Source organism: Styela clava, chromosome 11 (assembly GCF_964204865.1).
Source record: "Styela clava chromosome 11, kaStyClav1.hap1.2, whole genome shotgun sequence".
NCBI classification, from domain to species: Eukaryota; Metazoa; Chordata; class Ascidiacea; order Stolidobranchia; family Styelidae; genus Styela; species Styela clava.
Window position 1 is genome coordinate 581,990 of NC_135260.1, and position 23,108 is coordinate 605,097.

General features: G+C 37.0%; 1 protein-coding gene across 2 annotated transcripts in view; it reads left to right on the forward strand.

Moving 5' to 3' along the window:
* LOC120347274 (uncharacterized) overlaps nt 1-21,103 on the forward strand; it is a 30,041-nt gene extending 8,938 nt beyond the window's left edge. The window contains exons 3-12 of one of the 2 annotated variants that reach the window (XM_078117591.1): nt 8,796-8,962; nt 9,706-9,838; nt 10,085-10,242; nt 10,927-11,104; nt 13,134-13,359; nt 14,887-15,037; nt 15,937-16,085; nt 16,797-16,990; nt 17,243-17,401; nt 17,640-21,103. In XM_078117591.1, the coding sequence (XP_077973717.1) occupies nt 8,796-8,962; nt 9,706-9,838; nt 10,085-10,242; nt 10,927-11,104; nt 13,134-13,359; nt 14,887-15,037; nt 15,937-16,085; nt 16,797-16,990; nt 17,243-17,378 (1,492 nt within the window). In that variant the 3' untranslated portion in view covers nt 17,379-17,401; nt 17,640-21,103. Of the gene's footprint in view, nt 1-8,795; nt 8,963-9,705; nt 9,839-10,084; nt 10,243-10,926; nt 11,105-13,133; nt 13,360-14,886; nt 15,038-15,936; nt 16,086-16,796; nt 16,991-17,242 lie in introns of both variants that reach the window. The other variant, XM_039417176.2, reaches the window with a different exon arrangement.
* Nucleotides 21,104-23,108: the final 2,005 nt, after the last annotated feature.

Consider the following 23,108-nt stretch of genomic DNA (forward strand, 5'->3'; position numbering starts at 1 on the left):
TTTCTTAATGAAATTAAGAATTGCAAACATTGAGTTAATTATTTCAAATATTCGATTATTATCTTTCATTCGGACAAAATTTTTTAGCAGACATGGTTAAGATGGTAGTAATCCTTGTTATATTGCTATTATTACCAGACAATCATGTCTCCATGATGTCATAGGACATATTTATTGATTACAATTTTCAGAATTTTGATGGAATTTATTTTGGAAATATTCCCATTGATTGATTATAAATTTATACTGCCTATTTCGGTCATAATACTGAAACTGTCACAGGTTTGATTACAGAGAATTAAAATGTCACACAACCTATTATGATAAAAAAGACTTTTCTTGGTGCTCTCGCAGTTTGTGAACCAAGATGGTGGACACCAGAACATAGTATGTGTACCAGGTTAGGGTTAGGCCATAATTTTGTTTCAATTTTTCTTATTTTAGTTCTATTACGAGTTCGGGGACTAGCCAAGACAAGTGACTCACATAGTATTTGTACCTAAAATTATCGCCTGACCCTAACCTGGTACACATACTACGTTTTGGTGTTCGCCATCTAGGGCACATACTTCGGAAGTACCAGCTCATGAATTTTGATTATGAATATGGATAAGGGCTGTATAAAAATATATACTTTTTATTTTGAACATTACCAAATGGGATTTTAAGGAAAATTTATGTCCAAATTTGGTAGTCTCCTCTGTGCCTGATATTTTAAAGCCGTAATAATATGATTAACGTATCAAATATCAATACCACGGTATTTTGTTACATTCCAATAAAATTTGAAATTTTTGTTGGATTTAAATAAGTATTTCCATATTTATCTAGAGCATTGGTTCCCAAACCGCGGCCTGTGATTGGTCATAACAATTTAATATGTCCTGCGAACTTAAGTGACATAGTTTAACACTCTTTGTTACATCATCATCACAATTTGAGCTCGTGTATATTCGGAATAATTCAGTTCGGTATCTCAACAATTCAGTATCTTTATTATACATACCGGTACTAGTGTTGACCCATCGTGGGCGCATCTCTCTCCTGGATCGCGACCAGTGTCCCTCTAAGGTGTGCGTGTGTGCACGCGCACACAGCTTTCAGAGGCTGCGCACACGCATAGATTTACTGCGCACAGACGTATTTCGATGTAATGTAACAATGTGCTCGGTTGGCAGGTTGAGAAAGTTTGTTGTTGGCCCACTTATTACCTGGTTAGAACGCCAAAATTTCTTCATTAGTTTTTGCACAAATATTAGTCATTTCCAAAAAAGTCTGCACACACCAAAATTTCTGCGCACACATACTATAAAAAATTAGAGGGAACATTGCTCGCGACCATCCTTCAGCTCCTAATTTGGGCCAGCGGTTAATCAACTTTGGGAACTGATCTATAGTGAGAGGTGACATACACCAGGAATACCTTTAAAGAAGGTTTCATTCCTAAAATCGGGGCTCCCGAAGTATGCGAACCAAGATGGCGGACATCGGAATGTAATATGTGTACTAGGTTAGGGTTAGGCCATAATTTTAGGTATAAATACTACGGGAGGCTCTTGGCTAGTCTTCGAACTGATAATAGGACTAAAATAAGGAAAATTGGAAAGAAATTATGGCCTAACCCTAACCTGTTACCCATGTTACGTTCCGATATCCGCCATCTTGGTTCGCATACTTCGGGAGCGCCCCAAAATCTGCGATGATTGCATTAATTCAAAGTAACTTGACTGTGTTTTATGTCTTTGACGGTTAGGCAAATAAAATAACCCACAGAAATATGTTAATAGGAAAAGTAGGTATTTTTATAGGAGAGTAGGAAGTTACTATGTTTTAGGTACCTATCACACCTGGTCCATATATGAATTAACCTCATGACATCAGTTATCTACGGCCCACGAATGACACAACATGTTTATAATAAATCAATCAATTCAGTATAGACTTCTATATTATTGCATACACAATGCATTGTCTATGACATCATAATTGCTGACAGAATATAGGAAGTGACTCGTTACATACAAAGATCACGTTTTGAAATTCTGCGGATAATAAAAGATTAATGATAATTGTAACCTGTGATGTCAGAAAAATATATTTTCAACAAAAAAAAATCAATTTTCATTTCGGGAATAGCCTAGCACAACGTTTCCCTATCGGAGAGAAATGCCTTCTTGTATGAAATTTTGAGTACTTCCTCAATGTGTGTACCAGGTTAGGGTTAGACCTCAATTTTATTCCGATTTGTCTAATTTTAGTTCTATTACGAGTTTGGGGACTGTCTGTGTTAGCCAAGTGAATATCCCTCTGCCCATAGGTTTTAGTCCCTTTACACAACTTGATGTGAGGTAGGCGAACAGAATTAGTTACTTCCATATCGGTACACATACTTCTATTTAACACACATAATTAACTATCTAAACTGTACAAATGCAAATTTGTACATAACACAAGCTAAGGATCTATTAAAGATTAAATATCGGTCAGAGACCGAAGACTTATCGATCGAAAGTTAGGGGATCCCCCAAAACAGCGCTCTTACTCCATAGTGACACCTTGTGCCCATCACTAATTAAATAATAACTGGCTAATATACTACATAATTCATCCAAAATCAATAGGCTTCTGGTCCGACATGTGATGAATGCACATGCAAAATCTGGAGCAGATTCAGTCTCGCTTTCGTGAGATATCGCGTGCATCTAACAGACAAACAAACAGACAGACAAATACCTATCAACATACTTACCAATTAAAATCGATAAGTAATAAATAAAGCAGTTTTCATGCAAAGTGCGGGAGGAATAAAAAGTTTCAAAAATAGGTGCAGGGTGGAATATGGGACCACTGGTATATAAAGTAATTTAAACTGATTAATTTAGAATAATTTGCAAATACTTATTTTATTATTTTTGGATATGGGTTATCGGGGCGGTCGTGGTTCCCAAACTTTTTGTTCGTCTGCCAAATTATCAGGGAAAAAACCTATGACGCACTTACAAAATTATGTGATTGTTAATGTGTACTACCTGAGTCTTGCTTGGAGTAAAAGACTATATACCGTATATGCTCGTTTTACCGCCCGATCTTGATTAAGTGCCCGTTTGAACAGAACATAAAAATAAATAAAGGCCAGTGCTTGAATACCCGCCCGATGTAAAAGCTGATTTTTCATTGGTAGAGAACTATAGGAAATAAGAAGCGCCCAAGTGCGTCGTTTCAATATTGATAGGGCGTCGCAAAACTTTTATTCTTTTGCGGTCAAAATTTTCGTTATTCTAGTTTAAATCATACTTGAAAACTGGAAATAACAATATATTAATTATTGTAACGGTCGAAAATAACAAGCGCCCGTGCTTGAATAAGGGCCGGTTTGAATGAGGGCCCGGTTAGTGAGTTGGTTGAAAAATATATGGGCCCGGGCTACAAAACGAGCAAATACGGTATTTGTCATATAAAAATGAACATGGTTAGATATCAGCGTTTCTCAACCTCTTTTTGCCCTGAAATACCCGTATGTACACTTTTTAACTCGTGGGACACCGAGGAATTAGGAGGTAAAATTGATGGTTCATTTTCAAAAAATTTAATCTACTGTAAAATTAATAAGTTCGTTGTGACCTTGATAATTAAAAAAAAATGGTTTATGATATTGAACGATTAACAAAAACGGCACCCTTTATGGACTGGCATGAGGTTGTCCGCCTGTTTAAATAGCAAGGCCTGTTTGTCCCCATCTGGGAGACAAATCCACGGCCCAGAGGCGTCGAAATGCGACCAGATAGCCATGGCGACCAATTTGGTCGCAATTTTGATCCCAGTCTTGCATGAAAGAGCAGTGTCCCGCAGAACACAGTTTGAGAAAAACTGTTTATGTATTATCATCTTATTCTTCCTTGATTTAATACGAATCCTATTTAAAATCGCTTATATCTAAATTTTAAAGTTCCATGCAATGCGTTACCGACAGGATATCCTGTGTATAGTTATCATATATACAAAACTATGCTTATGGCTAATTATAAATCATGACATGATGCTTCCTACGCATATGTTATTACAAAATTATGGCTTTATTTATGTTAACACTTCTTGGAAAAATTATCATTAAAAATGTTTAAATGTGTGTGGCTCCTCACTTGTCACATAGTGCTACATGTTATTAACTCACTTGCCATCACACTGGTTTGAATCCTTTGGGGATAATTATGCCTGAGAGGGTTGTCCTACTTTACTATCAAAATACCACATTTTGGAATATTATTCCAGGATGTATTCATAATAGCAAATACTATTTTATTTATTATTTCTGCATTTTATGCTGAACTTATGCACTATTATGAGCCGATTTGAAATATATTTCCAATTCAGAAATATTATTCCAGAAATGGGAAATTATCTAATCTCTTCCACCATGATATATAGCAAAGGTTTTCAACCATGTATATCCTGTGGCCCCCTTTCCGGAGGCTTTTGGCACTCACAGCCCCCCTGTTTGTTATTCCAGTGGTATTTATAGTGTTATTTTGATTGATAGATTCCGAATCCTATTATGTTCAAACAATTCATGCTAAACAAATTGAAATCATCCTGTGAAACAACTTGAGAACGCGGAGTTTTCTAGTAATACAGCAAAAAAAATCAAAAATCAGTTTTCTGCATAACTTAAGAATGAGGAGTTTGTTAGTAAATTATTCAATTTTGATATTACATAAATTTTCTGAAAACATTCAATGAAAATTTATTTTGAGTTTTTCCTAGCTCGTCATTTTATACTCGGTTTATCTCTTGTTCATGTATGTTCAAGTATAAATTATATCAAGGTACGAGGTTATTCCAGTTCAAATATATTGTCCTCCTAATAAGGAGTTGTGACGGCTAGACCTGTAAATAAATAAAAATTGAATAGCCCTTGGGCGTCTCAGATGAGCGGTTTTTAGAAATGTTGGTGAACAGTGGCGAACATGATGTGGGATTTACTAAATAGTGTTCCCTTAAAAAAATAAATATTTGCGTTGTAGGAATTAATTGCATTGGCAGAATCACACTTAGATGTTAGTATTGATTTATGTATTAATTTAGGTCATAAAGTTCCGCCTTTTCTCTAAAGAGTACTTTTTATTTGATTTTTGCTTCATTTAAACTAAGGGAACACTTATATACCTACTTTTTCTCTATAGAACTTCAGTGTAAGATTTGCCACATGTTATTATGATTTAGAATGTCAGTCAATTGAAAGTGTTGGGTTAGAACAGCGTGTGTTGCTATCTATCCCTCATTTCTTACTAACTTTGTATGGGAATAACAGGGTAGTAATTAGTCATGTTTCTCTGCTTATCTTTTATTGTTTAATAGTTTTATCCAACTTATACTGAACAGATGAATTGTTGAGGATGTGAAAATAGAATCGATTTCTAATTCGTTTGAGATATTTCTCTTTTTAACTTAACTTAGCCTTATCTCATTATTATATAGATCAATGGTTTACGAACCGCGGGCTGTACCGATTTCATGCGGCCTTGCGAACTGGAGTGAAATAGTCTAACACAGCGGTTCTAAACCGGGGGCCCTCGCTCCTCTAAGGGGGCCACAGAGGAGTTGGAGGGGTGCCACAAGGATGGGCTGAAATCTGATTTTACTTTTCACTTTAAAAGAAATCTCACAGTTTTTCCTAGTTTGCTGCTCAACAAGGTTATTTCGCAGGGTGTTTTCGCTTTCTTTTGTGCAAATTGTTTTAACATAATGGGATTCGGAATCTAGCAATGAAAATAACACTATAAATACCTCTGGAATATTAAAGTGGGGGCCATGAGTGCTAAAAGCCTCCGAAAGGGGGCCACGAGTCATAAAAGGTTGAGAACCACTGGACTCTAACACTTTAAAACTTTATGAACAGTATAGTATCCATATAGTCAGATTAGTTTAATGAGCACTCCCATAGTATGTGAACCAAGATGGCGGACACCGGAACATAGTATGTGTACCAGGTTAGGGTTAGGACATAATTTTATTCCAATTTTTTTTTATTTCAGTTCTATTACGAGTTCAGGGACTAACATAGTATTTGTACCTGGAATTATGGCCTAATCCTGGTACACATACTACGTTATGGTGTCCGCCATCTTGGTTCACATACTACATGAGTACTGTTTAATGGGCCACATTTCTCTGTTCATCTAATTTATAGTTCATTAACTCATCTGAGATAGACAAAATAAAACAGTTCAGAAACCAGTGATGGAGCAATAGTAAAATTGTACCTATATAATGAAATAAGGTTCGGTATTGGAAATTGGAACAGTTATTTGTGTCAGATGAACTTGATGGCAGAGGAAGCAATAATATAACATTGGTGGCACTAACCACCCCATGAGAGGAGTCCAGCGGAGGATGTGGACCTGGAAGGCTAATTAGAGCTGCAGCAGCACGTGCAGACGGCTCGCCAGTCGTCTAATTGAAAATGATCAATCATAATAGTAAATCCCAACTCCTTGGTTCAATCTTTCCCTTACATTATTGAACTGGTAAACATGGCACATCGTTAATATTCTCATCTGTTGTTATGTTTATTTTAGTTATGTCAGGATAAGTTAGAAGCTGGGCAAAACCTGACCTGAATGTATAGGGCGGCTTCCTCTACCATCAAGTCCATGGATCTGAAAAAACTGGTTACGTATTTCTATAGCCAACATAGGCCAGCCTCAGACTAGATGATGTTGTTTGCCATGTATTTAGATGTCTTGTTGGCTTTCCTCGCCCTGATTCCAATTTGCAAGTCCAATTTTAACTGTCTAAAGACCACATGTCGAAAAGGCAATTCCCAAAAATGCAATGACAGAATCAAACAATTTTTTCTTTTTGTCACATTCTGAAATCATACTTCCAAATATCAATTATTGAATATCTTCTAAATCATTGGTTTTCAAACTCGGCCCGTGGGCCGATTACAGCACGCATAACGATTTGATATGACTCGCCGAATTTGAGTGAAATAGTTTAAACTTTTATGTTTTTGCGATCTAGATATCGCTAATTGTCACGTCATTATCACAATTTGAGCATGTGTATAGTCATGATAATTCAATTATACCGCGGGCAATCAACTTTAGAAACCACTGCTCTAAATTGTATTCAAGAGTTATTTTTCCTGAAATATTGTAAAAGAAATACTAATGAGATGAGATTGACGAAGCATAATAAAAATCTCTCAATCTTTCCCATTTATCATTGAACTGGTGAGCATGACATATCAATGAGACATTCATTTCCTGTTGCATTCATAATCATTGCTAGTATTTGGCTGTTCTGTTTATTGTTTCTCACATTTGGTTTGGATAAGTGCAAAGAAGGGGGCTGTAACCTCCTAACCTTAACAGACAGGACAGTGTGTCGATTTGAAAAACTTATGCCCAATAATGTATCATTTAGCAATGTAGTTCCCAACGTTTTTCGTTAATAAGTCCATGCTTTCGAAAACAAATACAGTAACTAATTTTTTCCATACTCGGCATGGAATGATAACCGGACGAGAGGCCATGGTTCGCCATATGCTTAAGCCGTTTCGTCGCTTTTTCTCTCCCCCGGGATAAATATGTAAATCCTATCCTAAATTCCTTCCTTATCCTCTTTTATAACTTTTTTCCTCTCACACTATGCTTAAATATACTTTATTAATCCAATCTTTAATGGATCCTCGCTGGTGTTATGAGCAAGTCGAGCTTTTGTACAATTTAAGTACCGGTAGTTTAATTTGTGTGCAAAATAGACACAAAATTATTGTAATAGTATAGAACTAAAGAATAAACAAAAAAAATAGTACTAGAGAATATTAGTGAAACAGTTAATACAAAGCAAAATCCCCCCAAAACTACAAAATTTCTTCCTGGGCAATTCATGTGTTGGGAAACATTGGATTAGCCAATTTATCATTGTACTGACAAAAATGACAAATCAATGAGACTTTTATTTCCTGCTGAATTCATAATCATTGCTAGTGTTGTATTGACGGTGTTGCTAGGAATGATATTGAGTGCTTGTTACTTATCGATTTTAATCGGTATGTATGTTGATAGGTATTTGTCTGTCTGTCTGTATGTCTGTTAGATGCACGCGATATCTCACGAAGGCGTGGTTGAATCTGCTCCAAATTTTGGATGAATTTTGTCATATAATTAGCGAGTTATTAATTAATTAGTGATGAAGAGATCTGGATTTTTACAAAGCGAGAGATTTTTGTAGCAGAACATAACACTGTTTCAGTTTTATATTAAGTGTTTATTAAGTTTAAGTTTCTTTATAATATTAAGTTATTCTTATATTAAGCCTTCGTGTCTATTTTTAGTTTTGGTTGTACAGATATGAGAATTACATAAATGTGATATTTGCAAAATCTTGAGAGTAATTTAGTTCTGATGCGATATAGGATTTAATTTGATAAAAAACCAAGGTTATCATATTATGTTTATCAGTTTAGACAGGGCAGCGATCGGCAATCATTTATAATAAATACAATATGTAGAATATTCAATCATATTTATAGTCTTGTTCCTACAATTCTGTTAATTTTTGCGATGCTCTTTGCAACACGTTATGCCGCCTTAGTGTATCGCAGCGCACCCATTGGGAACCACTGTCATTTGTGAAAAATATTATTTATACCAGTTTCACCACATAACCCAGGGTGTAAAATAAGCCATGGCAAACTAGTTCACCCAAAAACCGTAGCTCATCGACTATTTGCACAGTGCCTTGTAAAGAGTGAAGCACTACATAAAATCATCTTTTATTTTTAACAGTGCACCTGTATCTGTATCTAAGCCTACAGAAGCACAAACAGCATCTTTAAGTTCCTCTTATTCTCCCCCGTCAGCACCGCAACAGACATACAACGCTACTTCTCCCACTGCAAATAAAAGTTACTCAGCTACAAGTAATTACTCTTCCAATAAAGGATATTCAGCAGGTACGTTTTTAATAAAGTGTTTCAGTGTTTGTTTGCAACTGCTCAGACCAGACATGAGCAAACCACGGCCTGTGGGCCAAATCCGGCCCATTGGGTAATTCAATCTGGCCTGCCTGCTGCTGTCACAACATAACTGAAATCAAATTTTGATGTTTTTGCTGAAAATAGCTCAAGGAATTTGTTGAGATCGTGGTTAAATTTAGTTTTGGCACCTTTTCTTTGCAACACTGTAAATATTGTTCATGAAATGTAACTCTTTATGTCAATCACACTCACAAAATTTTTATCCCTGGGTTTAAAAACCTTGCCCCCCACCCCTGCTTCAAGGGTTCGTCAAACTGGGGTTTATGAACGGGGTCACGCAACGGATTTTAGGGGTTGCAAGAAGTACACCAATTTCATACAAAGTACTATATATCTGTTGTCCATTTTTAGACTTTTGATTTTTTGTGCATGAATTATTTGAACATAATGGGATTTGAAATCTTCCGATCAAAACAGAATTATGAATACAACTGAAATGATAAGCACAGGGCCATGAGTGCCCAAACCCTCCTGCCCAATAGTCATAAATAGTTGGGAACCACTGTTATACACAATTGACTGCTTGGACTGCAGCTTTTTTGGAGTGAATATGGGTAATCTTTAGAAGAAGAAAAAATTTGCGTTTTACATGTCATTCATAAACAGTTAAGACGCGAAGACATGAAATCATCTTAAATTTTTCTTCATTATATTTTCAGCCAACAACAAGCCGACGTACAACTCATCATACAACGTTTCTTTGACCCCTAAATCACCTTCTAAAATGTCGACCCCACGTTCCCCAACGTACTCTTCACCGCACAACAAACAACCGAGCTTTGAAGATAAAAAGTGAGTTTTATTATTGATTTACACACATTTTCCAACCCAGGGGGGAATTTTGTAGTTTTTTTTGGGGGGAAGGGGGGGGGGATTTTTCTTTGTTTTTTCTATAGTATTACTAATATTTTTTTAGTTAGTTAATAAGACTTACACACAATCATTATAAAATTGCTTGAACTGTACAAAAGGGAGGCACGACTCGTACAGAGCCTTATTTGGAGTGGAAATATCTAAAAAAAATACATTTTTTTATAGTGCTACTCCAGATATTGAATACCGGCCCGTAGATTCAAGAGATTCATACCGAAGACTATACGAGGAGAGTCAAGACTCTGAATGGCAGCCCACTGCACATCAGTCTACCCTGCAGTCCCCATCCATGAAGGCTTTAGCAATGAGCAGTGGGAGCTATGGTGAGATTTTGTAATGGATATGAAGCAATAAAACATTGCTCAAAAAACGTGTCCGGGAAATTTGTGGCGTGTGAAATCGTCGCAAGACCATTTTGCTGTAAAACAAGCATTTGTGATTAAAACAGTTATGTTTATAAGGGTATGCTCTTGAATAATTAATCTTTTTTAAATAAAAAGGTACTTGAAAATTCCTAACTGTTTTTATCACAAATACTTATTTTACAGCAATCTTGCCGCGATTTTTTATGCGGCGAATTTTCCTAGAACCCCTCAAAAACACGATAGATTGAAAAAACAGGACCCAAGTCATTTGGAACTTATTAAAGAACACTTTTATGCAAATGTGTCATTTCAGGAATGCTTATTCACCACTATTTTACTCTGACACGGGCAAACTACCACCCGTGGGCCAAATAAAGCCCGTTGGGTAATTTAATCTGGCCCGCCTGATGCTGCACAACCAAACTAAAACAAAATTTTGATATTTGAGCTAAAATGACCGAAGGAGTTTGTTGAGATTGCAATCAAACTTAGTTCTGGCGCGAGGGTTTTATACTTTTGCTTTTGTAACGCTGTGAATTTTTACGTTACACTTACATGGCCTGCCAGTTTAGGGGGGCAAAATTTTTGGCCCCTGGTTCAAAACCTTACCCACAATTGATTTAACTTTTTTCTTCAACACAGAAGCATCTCACGTCCCCGAGGACGAAAAACAGAAACTTATCGTAACGGAAGAGATCCGTGACATGATTCTTGAAGCGGAAACGGAAAAGCATAATGGGCATCACCCATCCATGCAGGACGCTGCGTTACGACCAACCGGAATCAAGGTTTATGATCCAAGTCAGAAGTATACCAGCAGGTAAGTTTGACTTTGTGATTATCAGCCTTCATCAATGCACTCATCTCTTTGCTTATTATGGAACTTTACACAAGTCACAAGCTAGTAATGGTTTACAGGCTCTGACTGAGTGCCCATATCTTTGCTCAATGACTCTGCCCTACTTGTAAGTGAGTGCCCGTAACTTTTGCTCAGAGATGAGTCTATTTTACTTCTGAGTGAGTGCCCATAACTTTGCTTAGAGATGAGTCTCTTTTGCTTCTGACTGAGTGCACATAACTTTGCTTACAAATGAGTCTTCTTTACTTCTGAGTGGGTGCCCGTAACTTTGCTTACAAATGAGTCTTCTTTACTTCTGAGTGAGTGCCCGTAACTTTGCCCAGAGATGAGTCTCTTTTTCGTTTCTCAAGAAAATTTAATGAGGTCATACACATTCACTCAGAAGTGAAGGAGACTCATCTATAATCAAAGTTACCACTGAAATACCAAGACGTACTGACATTTTTTTCATGCTTATTTGGAAAGTTTAATAATACCATTGATATGTCCTAAAGTAATAAGCACCCCCCGTCCCCCCCCCTCCCAAAAAAAAAGGAAAATTTCCACTTCAATATGAATGCCATCATTACCTCATGATTACACATTGATTCTCTATTATGAGTAATTTGACACTCCCATTGTCCTGTGTGTTTTGATTTGTTTCATCATAAAACAACCTCTTTATTACATCACAATCAATAATGAATTCTTGGCATTCTTTCATCATCAACAGACAAAAGATTTTGCTTTTGTGGGATAATTCCATTTTATTTTAAATTTTATGAACTTAAAGCGTGGTCCTTAGACAAAAAGAGACCAAAAGTGTCTTTATACGTGTATTATCTACCAATTATGCTTGGGCCTAGCATAATTCTTCTTATAACAAATTGATGGTGGAATTTATATCAATGCTAGATGTGGAATTTTGATTTAATTTTCGCAAATAATTGAACCTTTCATAATATTTTACAAAGAAGAATTCAAATTATAGGTATGATCATTCAAGCATGGCCGATTGTAATAATGCAAGGCAAAGGCAAAGTTCATCCTACCATTATACTTGGCAAATGATAATATCTGATTATATTGATATGTTCAAGGATGGACAGAACTAAATATTTCTCTACTCTGAACATTCTAAAATCTTTGTGATATCATAAACGTATATACTCGCATATAAGCTGAATTTAAAACTAAAAAAAGAGTTGCCAAAGTAAGGGGTCGGCTTACGCACACATAACACTGATCGCACTAAAATTCTACTCATACACTCACGCATACCGTAGGCCTGTACTTTGCCTATTTCAAACTCTTTTTTCCTCCCTCTCTTTGAATAGAAAGCTACTTTTTAAACATTCAATTTCTAATGCAGGGGTCGGCAACCTTTTGTCGCTCGCGGGCCAAAATTAAGGTTGCAAGTCATTGGCGGGCCGCACATATTTTTAGAAAGTTGAAAAACTGAACGGATGATACTTTTTATAATAAAAATCAAGCAGTGATACATCTGTCGAATAGAATATAGATTTATTTCGTCATTGCATCTCATAAAATGCCATTTGAATATTTTCAGCGCCATTGAACCCTTTGCACTTGGCATCAACTTTTCTGCATTTTATTGCCATTTGCTTAATTATATGCTCATTAAACGAGTTATTGTGAAATATATAGTTGTTAGGTTATAATATAATTTAGTCTAAAGAATATATTCGTTAAAGCGGATGTTTTGTTACTATAACTTAGTGAAGCGTGATCCAGAGCAGGAGTCGGAAACCTAAGGCCCGCGGGCCGGTTTCGGCACTATAATCCGGCCCGCGGGCCGTAGGTTTCCGACCCCTGCTCTGGATCATTAGCTAGTTATGTGCAAGTCACGCTTTTGTACATTTCAAGTACTTCATAATGAGTTTATCATAATAACGAAAGAGCTGAAAAATATTTGTAGTACCGTAGCAAATACAAATTAATTCTACCCAGTTTGGAAACATGGTACTAATTTTTAACTTTATCTCTACAGGCCAGCAAACAGCACCCCATCTCCAGCCCCTTATTCACCCGGCACCAACAACTACACCCAACCCCCAAATCACTCCTCGCAGTCGAGTTACGGCTCCCAGTCAAGCACAGGATCAGGCCCAACTTACTCATCTCAGCCTCAGCCTGCTAAATCGAAAGCAGTCGGCAACATCAGTAAGTTCCTTCAGTCCTCTGGAGCAAAGCAAGGACAACCAGTGTTTGCTAAGGTAAAGTTTATTTAATAGGAGTTCTCACATCTTCACCCTGAACAAGGCTCAAGTCAAGCTAATACTAATGTTTGGATTTGGGGAAAAATAATTGCAATCACCATACATGGATAAAGTGCTCGACCAATAATTACGACTTTACGTAATTTGTAACTTCCCTTCCGTAACTCGAAATAGTTCCGTAAATCTGTAAATTACGTGCAAGCCCACTGAGGGATTCCTCGGGTTAAGACGGTCGCGACTTACGCTGTTTCGAGGTTACTAACGGACTCCATAAAAATATGAAAGATAGTACTGTACTGTAATATCTAAGCCCTTAAACCAGATCATTGTGATCAAGAAAATCAGTGCTTTGAGCTCAAGGACAATACAGTACGATAGGTATAGAGTAATTTATGTACCGTACAGTATAATGTTCCGACTTACACTGAAATTCGGGTTACATCGCGTCACAAGAACGGAACAACAACATAAGTCGAGGACTCCCTGTATTTGGAATTCAAATTAATAGGGATCTATGCCCACAACCACTGATACATAAAGAGCAAAAGAGGAACAGCCAGTTTTTGTTAAGGTTAGCATAAGGGTTCGGCTCTAGGCAAGACATTAAAAAACTTTTTCAGTCTCTTAATCTAGCAACTACTGATTTATTAGAGCAGTGGTTCCAAACTGCGGCCTGTGGGCCAATTACGGCTTGCCAAATCAATTAATATGGTCCGCCAAACTTGGGTGAAATAGTTTAATACTTCGTTACTTATCGATTTTAATCGGTAAGTATGTTGATAGGTATTTGTCTGTTTGTTAGATGCACGCGATATAACTCATGAAAACGAGGTTGAATCTGCTTCAAATTTCGCATGTACATTCATCATATCTCGGACCTGAAGCCTATTGATTCTGGATAAATTATGTCGTATAATTAGCAAGCTATTGATTAATTAGTGATGTGACACACGGTGTCACTATGGAGTAAGAGCGCTGTTTTGGGGGATCTCCTAACTTTCGATCGACAAGTCTTCGGTCTCCGACCGATATTCTCGTTTTTACCTTTTAGTGTTCTAGAATGTGAATTATTACATCATTATCACAGTGTAAGCATGTGTTTATTCGTAACAATTCAATTATACCGATATCTTGATTATATGCATCGGTATCAGCCCTCCATCTCGGCTGTCGAATATCTCCCACTCCTGTCAATCAACTTTGGGAACCACTGTATTAGAGGAATTAATTTCCACGAATTTGAAAAATATCGTGATTCATGTGTTTCTTCCCCCACTTGTGTCCGAAGCACAGTCAGTGTTCGTTACGTAGAATATTTTATGACTTATATTTTAATCATGTTTTCAGCGCAAAATAATTAACATTCCAAATATTTGGGATTGAAATTAATTAAAAGAAGCCTTGTACAAGCACTGCTGATACATGAGGATCTACGATTCTTAGAAATACCATCGGGTGCTAATTTTTTTCTGACTTCACGCTATAATTTCCTCTCCAGAACATCGAAAAATTCTCTTTTTTTAGACTCTGGCAGATCTACAATGTCCGTTTGGTGATCCAGCAGTTTTGGAAATTCGTATCGGTAACACGTTGCCGGTGCCAACCGTTGCTTGGTATCATAATGATCGACCAATCAGAGAATCGAAGGATAAAGACATCAAGTTCTTGAGCAAAGGTATGATAATATTTAAAAATTCGGAAAAAGTATTTAATTCATCCAAAGCTGTAGGGAAGAGGTGGGCATGGTTTCTGGACCAGGGTCCAAAACTTTTGCTCCCATAAACTGGCGGTCCATGTAAGTGTGATGCAAAAATTACATTTTATGAACAATATTTACAGTGTTACAAAGTAAAGGTGGAAAACAATAAGCCTCGTACCAAAACTAAATTTATTTGCAATCTCAACAAATTCCTTGAGCTATTTTTTAGCTAAAACATGTGCTCATTTGGGTTATGGGCTTATGGCAGCATCAGACGAGCCAAATGAGAGTCCAGTGAGAAAAATTCAATGTACGTCACCAGCCCCGGAAATAAGAAATACCAAAAACTTTAGCGTATGCAATCCTTCTTTGGACGACTGTTAAGAACACTTAGTAAAATTAATGATTTTTTGGTTTCTGCAGGAAATTTTGACAATTATTCTTAAAGATTAACACTATCCGTGCCTTGGTCAGTTTTGATCGAGGAAGGGACGAACTTATTGATGTCATCATTTTTCGGTCACTTTGATACATCGAGCGTAGGTTCTCAATCGGTCCTAAAACAGTTTTTCCTCCATTATCTATGGTTAATATATACACTGGCAATGCTAGATAAGTTGATAGTTTAGTTAATGGCAGCGCTACTTCCGTCGCAGTGAAATTCGTATGATGCAATTCATTGACTATTTCACGCCTTCCACCACCTTCGAAGAAAGACAAGGGAGAAGAACAGCTTGAATATTTTTCTTATTTGGAAGACGTGTATTATGTCCTTGGCACTGTAACTGTAAACATATCAAATCGGTTCGAAATTTCATTTCTTCCGAATATTCTCAATTTTACATTCTTCAAAACGCTTTAATATTTCTTTTCAGGTATTGTTCACACCTTAGTTCTGGGCGAGTTTGGACCTGAATTCCGCGGGAGATATAAATGTGTTTTGACAAATAAACATGGGTCTGCGAGCTGCACGTCTACTTTGTCAGAAGAACAACCGCAGGCAAATAATAATGGCGGATATGCGGTAAGTAATGACAGTGGTTCCCAACCTTTTTCAAGCGGCTCGAATATTTCAAGAAAATAAATTTTGTAGAATCTCGCGATCTAAATACATGATCAAATACTAAACGGCATGTTCTGCTTTCATATTCGCAAAACCGAATGACTAATATAAAAAAGATTCACTTCGCAAGATTCACTATAATTAGACTATGTGTATATCCGGGCCAACCCCTGGCTTGACATGAAACACTGGTGCTCCAGAAGTATGTGTATCAATGTGGATGTAACTAATTTTGTTTGCCTACTTTACATCAAGTTGTGTATATAGGGACTGAAACCTATGGGCAGGGGTATATTCACTTGGCTACACAGACTTGTAATATAACTAAAATAGAGAAAATCAGAATAAAATTATGCCTTAACCTGGTACATACACTACAAGAGTACCAAAGAGTGCACTGGTTTGTTGCCATCACTGACTTTTGAAATTGTGGTGTATCTTTACTTAAGCAAAATGAATGCTGCCAAGTTTTTCTGATACTTTCCACGTATACAACCGTAAATATGGCTTGTCTTAGGGTAAATTTTACGAGCAGGAAAGTAATTTATACCAAACATTGCAGATTATTCCATCGTTAGGATTACAACGTTATGCAACCATATAGCTTAACGTTGCATAATAAACTCGTGATATTGTGGAGCAAGTTTTTCAAATGTTTTGTTTTTTGTACAGCCTGCACCAACCTCACCATACGGCAACCAATCTGGTACCAATCGTGGTTACCAGCCATCTTATACCAGTACGTACCAGGCACCAGTCAACAACCAGCGAACTAGTAAACCAATGGCAAGCATATCAGTTGGTCTCTATTCACAAAACGCCGCAAATGAAGCTTACAGTGCTCAGACAAGGAAACCAGTTGCAAGGTAAGATTTCTTAAATAGGCGATAACCTAGTGGAGGAGCCTCATTTACTTTCGAGTGAGTGCTTGTAACTTTGTTCAGAGATGAGTCTCTTTTACTTCTGAGTGAGTATACGTAACTATGCTCAGAGATGAGTCTCCTCTACTTCTGAGTGAGTGCCTGTAACTTAGCTCAGAGATGAGATCAATTTTCATATGAATATGAAGACGCGTAAATTTTCTCAAAAACTCTCAACATCAATATTTTTCTCAACAGAGACGAGCCTGAGGAATCTGACGTGATGCGAGCTCTTCGTGAGGAGGGACAAGTCGGCGACGATAAACCGCATTACCAATCCCGATCAATGAGGATGCTGAATGAAGCACTGATGCCAGAATCGGATGATTTGTAAACCCTGTCTGGTTGTATTTGCATCAATCTGTAGAATATGGTTGTATTTGCATCAATCTGTAGAATGTGATTTTATTTGCATTCTAATCTTAACTGTCTGGTTGTTTTTGCATTCTAATCTCAACTATCTGGTTGTATTTGTACAATCTGTAGAATATGGTTGTATTTGCATCAATCTGTAGAATGTGATTTTATTTGCATTCTAATCTTACCTGTCTGGTTGTATTTGCATTCTAATCTCAACTATCTGGTTGTATTTGTACAATCTGTAGAATATGGTTGTATTTGCATTCTAATCTTAACTGTCTGGTTGTTTTTGCATTCTAATCTCAACTATCTGGTTGTATTTGTACAATCCGTAGAATATGGTTGTATTTGCATTTTAATTTTACCTGAAATCTGCCAATGCTCTTCTCTCTCTGAACATCTGGTTGCATTTGCCACAATTTGTATATTATGGCTGTATGTGCATCTTGATCGTGTCCCTGGAACAATAAATTCATCTCCTGACTGGTTGCATTTGCCTATATCCATAAATCCTAAATATGGCTGTATAGGCATTCTAATCCTTCGCAAGATTCACTATAATTAGACTATGTGTATATCCTGGCCAACCCCTGGCTTGACATGAAACACTGACGCTCCAAAAGTATGTGTACCAATATGGAGATAACTAATTTTGTTCGCCTACTTTACATCAAGTTGTGTGAAGGGACTGAAACCTATGGGCAGGGGGTATATCCACTTGTCTAACACAGACAGTCCCGAACTCGCAATAGAACTAAAATAAGGGAAATCAGAATAAAATTATGACCTAACCCTAGCCCGGTACACATACTACGGGAGTACGAAGTGAAAATGGAGTTCAGGAATAATATAACCGACACTTTCTAGACATTTTATTTTTGACTTCACACTCAGAATTGATAATTGAATCAAACCCAGGGTAAGTGGAAAATTTGACCTGTATCGGCCAATCTCCCTGTCATAATAAATCTATCTAATAATGTAGCTGGTTGCCTTTGCATTCATCTGCAGACTGTGGCTGTATGTGCATCACTATGTCCTAAATTGTTTCCTTAGAGCAGTGGTTCCCAACCGGGGGCCCTGACCCACCGAGGGGCCACAGAGGGGTTGGAGGAGGGGGGGCACAAAACTGGTTTTACTTTTCCCTTTTGATGGAAAACTTTTCGTTCTTCCTAGTTACATTGCTTGATAAGTTTATTCCACAGGGTGTTTTCACTTTGTTGAAAATGAATTGTTTGAACATAATGGGATTTGGAATCTACCAATCAAAACACTATAAATACCACTGGAATGATAAACAGGGGGCATGAATGGTTGGGAACCACTGTCCTAGAAAACTATTCCATGCTAAACAATCTCACATTAAAAGAACCATTTCGTCTTCCATCGAGTAATTGTTAATGAATTTAAGAAGCTTTTTAGTCCGCTTTCGTATTTTTGGGTTGTTTTACCCTCATTTATGTTTTTGCCGAAAATTTTTTAACAAATCATGTTATCCAAGAATTAGCAAATGTTTGCTATTGTTCACAGCGCCTTTTGCTTCACTGTTTATGATGTAACAATATTTTATTATTACATCATCATGTGTATTCAGCAAAGGGTTTTATGACATCACATTGTATAATAAAATTATGTGATATACCAATTATATTTATTACTTTTTGCAATTTACTGTAAATTTTAAATTTTTCATGTTAAATTTTAGTCAGAATATTATATTATCGGCTTTTATTACTAAACAGTGTATTGATTTTAGCATTGTGTTATATATTGTTGCATCACTATTGACATCATCATTTCAATGACATCACAATGACATTTTTCATGTCTCACTGCCCCATAATTGTTCCATAACAAATAATTTTTTGTCTAAAATGAAATTTTTTTTTCCCGTTTACGCTTGACCACACAAATTGCTGTACATTATTCTGCAGAAAAATTTTATAAAAAACATTTACATTTTGAACAATTTTATACTTGACTCTACTGAATACTTAAGCTCGATAGAACAATTACCTGTGTAATATTCTGCTTCAAAATCTTGCACAATCCTCGAAAGATTTGTAAAAAAATGATGCCCGAGTGCACATATTTTGGAAAATGTTCTATGCTTGACTGAACATATATTGTGTAGGAAAATTTGCGCTTGACTGCACATATTTGTAGAAATTTGCGGAACACAGAAAATATTGCTTAATTTCACTTCCGGTTGCAATTCAGCGTTATTGTAATAACTGTTCTTAGCTAAAAACATGACTTTTACACAAAAAAGTGTTTCAGGGGCCGCTCACAACTATTTGGTTAGCCCCTCACATTTCCTTGAGCAGCAAACTCAAAAAATAGCATTTTCGTGAAATCCTCATTTTTCCACCAATTCCAATTTTCATTCGAAATCTCAAGTGATTTCATTCTTTCCATACCTCTCATTTCATTCCAGCTTTTAGCATTTCAGTGGCCGCTCGCAACTTTCGAGTTATCCTCTGAAACTATTTTGGGCAGCAAACTTGTAAGAAAATCAGCATTATTATATAATTCTCATTTTTGCATCAATTCCAAATTTCATTCAAAATGTCAAGTGATTCCCTTTTTTTTTCATTCCTCTTAATTCATTCCTTTTCTTGTATTTTCATGCTTTTTCAGTGTATTCTGTGCTTCCTTTCACCGCTGGCTTCGGTTTTACGCTAATAATGTAAATATTTGAAATCCAGCGTTTTCAGAAAGTAATCTATAACTGACTTTTATGTTAGATAATGTATCCGTCATGCATGTTCCAACCCCCCCAAAAAAATTCTATTTTTCCAAAAATAATGCAAATTCACCCCCCAAGGCAAGTCAATTTTACCCACAGTTGAGGAACCCTGGTCTGGAACAGGGGTAAATATCTGGGGTTCATCTCGATGCTTGTATTCTCACCCATGGTGAAATAAGTTGGGTAAGCAAACTGAAATATTCCCATTCTTTCAAAAATAGCTTCTTATCAAGAATAACCATATGTGACTGCTTCCTTTTCTCACACCAGATATAAAGCAAAAGCAAACAAACAATTAAAAAATTTTGTCTAATTGACTTTGGTGTATTTTAACCCTAATTTTGTCAAAAAATTAATCAAGCATGGCAGACAGCATTTGTTATTTATCTTTGGGGCGAGATCATTCTGTCCAGTCATGCTTCATTAAATTTCGGTTCACTTTTTGGACAAAATTATTCTGGCTGTCATGATTCATTTTTTGGACAAAATTATTCTGGCCAGGCATGCTTCATTAAATTTCGATTTACTTTTTGGACAAAATTATTCTGGCCAGTCATGCTTCAATAAATTTCGATTCAATTTTTGGACAAAATTATTCTGGCCAGTCATGCTTCATTAAGTTTTGATTCACTTTTTGGACAAAATTATTCTGGCCAGTCATGCTTCAATAAATTTCGATTCAATTTTTGGACAAAATTATTCTGGCCAGTCATGCTTCATTAAGTTTTGATTCACTTTTTGGACAAGATTATTCTGGCAATTCACGCTTCATTGAATTTATAATAAATGATTTGATTTTTCAGCTTAACTGCCGCCAATATATAATTGCATTGTGATATTAATCTTGCTTTACAAATGATGGCGTCATTATTTGATTACGTCATCTATATTATTATCGTTTATTCATTACTCGTTTGATGAAGTCACGAAATATACAGCAGAAATAATAATATGTGATTCTGTTGATTTGCTCGGGGCGATTTAGGATGTGGTAGGATTTTTGGTATTCCTGAAGTATGTGAACCAAGATGGCGGTCACAGGAACGTAGTATGTGTACCAAGTTAGGGTTAGGCCATAATTTCAGGTACAAATACTACGTGACTCACTTGGCTTGTCCCCGAACTCGTAATAGAAATAAAATAAGAAAAATTGGAATAAAATTATGGCCTTGGCCAAACTTGGTATACATACTACGTTCCGGGTCTGCCATCTTGGTACACATAATTCAGGAGTACCGTATTTTGTATATTTACCCCGGGGAGAGTAAAGTCGATAAGACGGCATAATCATATGACGTGTCACGGCCTCTCGTCCGGTGACTAGTCTATGTCGGGTATGGGATTAGTTAGCCAGTTATTTGTTTTTCGGAAGCATGGACTTGATAGTGGAGGATGCCCTAATTGACCAGTGGTGATCAACCCTGGGGTGGCGAAGAATACAGCAATCCTCTCGCGCCTAACCGATAGGATAGGATTTTGTATATTTATCCCGGGGGATAGGAAAGCCGATAAGACGGCTTATCCATATGGCGAACCACGGCCTCTCGTCCGGTTACCAGTCCAGGTCGGGTATGGGATTAGTCAGTTATTTGTTTTCGGAAGCATGGACTTGATGGTGGAGAAAGCCGTAACCGACCAGCGGTTATGTGAACCACCCTACGGCGGCGAGGAGTCTAGCAATCCTCTCGCACATGATCATCCCCGCATGGGATTCGAGCCTGCGATCCCACGAAAGGTAATCAGAGATGCGGTGGCGAGCGTATTCCTAACGCTTAGCACGATGCGCCACACCCAGACACTATCGAGCCGGTCAATGTTGGGTATGAAATTAGTTAGCCAGTTATTTGCTTCCAAATAATACTTTGTCTTATCTCTGCGGCCTATTCTCACAACAGTACACAGCTTTAATCATGTAATTCACTTGCTCAAGGGCATGCATTGGATTAGGAGAAATAACAACCCGAACGAACGTTATTCATTGCTGTCACTATGCGTCACTAGGAAGGTGACTTTGAACAGCAAAAATACCAAAATTAAATATATAAACGTGAAAAACAGGACAGTTGGTGTTCAGGGTACAAGTTGAAGGGTTGTCAGTAGTTTTAGCCACGGTTGAGCAAAGGTGAATGACTTCGTGGTTAAAGCGGTTCGTGTAGTTCTATTTTCATGCGTACGTACGTTTAAGTTGAAATGAATTCGAGTTCAACAAATGTTGAACTTTATTTATATATACTTTTTTTGGTATTCCCAAAGTATGTAAACCAAGATTGCGGACCCCGGAAGTTAGTATGTGTACCAGGGTAGGGTTAGGCCATAATTTCATTCCACCAAGATGGCGCACAACCTGAACTCTAACCTGGTACAACTACTATGTTTAGGTTGTGCGCCATCTTGGTTCACATACTTCTGGAGGTCCTATATTAGGGGTGGGCACCTTTTTTCGGTTCGCGGCCAGAATTGGCTGATTTATTGATAAAATTCTTCCGTGTGCCGACCAAAATTGTCGAGAGCTCACTCATTTGTTACGTCATAATATATTTCTTTATAGCCATATGTCATAAAGGGATAAAAAGAGTTTAAATACCGAATTGTTAACAAACAATAATGAATAAACAAACACCGAGTTTCGTCAGATCATTCTTGTCTTCGAACATTTTTATGTGGAAGAGAATGATCTCGTTTCCGAGACTCGCTCGCGTGCCGAATAAATGGCCTCGCGTGCCAAGTTCGCCCTGTCCTAGATAAACACCACAAGACAGTATTCCTTTATTCATTCCCACTCGAGAACTCTAGACATTACACTCACAATTAGCAAGTTAATTGGTCATTAAAATTAATTAGTTTTTCATGGAGGGAACAGGTAAACATCAAATATTGTGTTGGGAAGCTGTCGGAACAACTCTACCTACTGTCTCTCAGGATGTGCTGCGAACGAGAGTAAAAAATGCGGTTCGT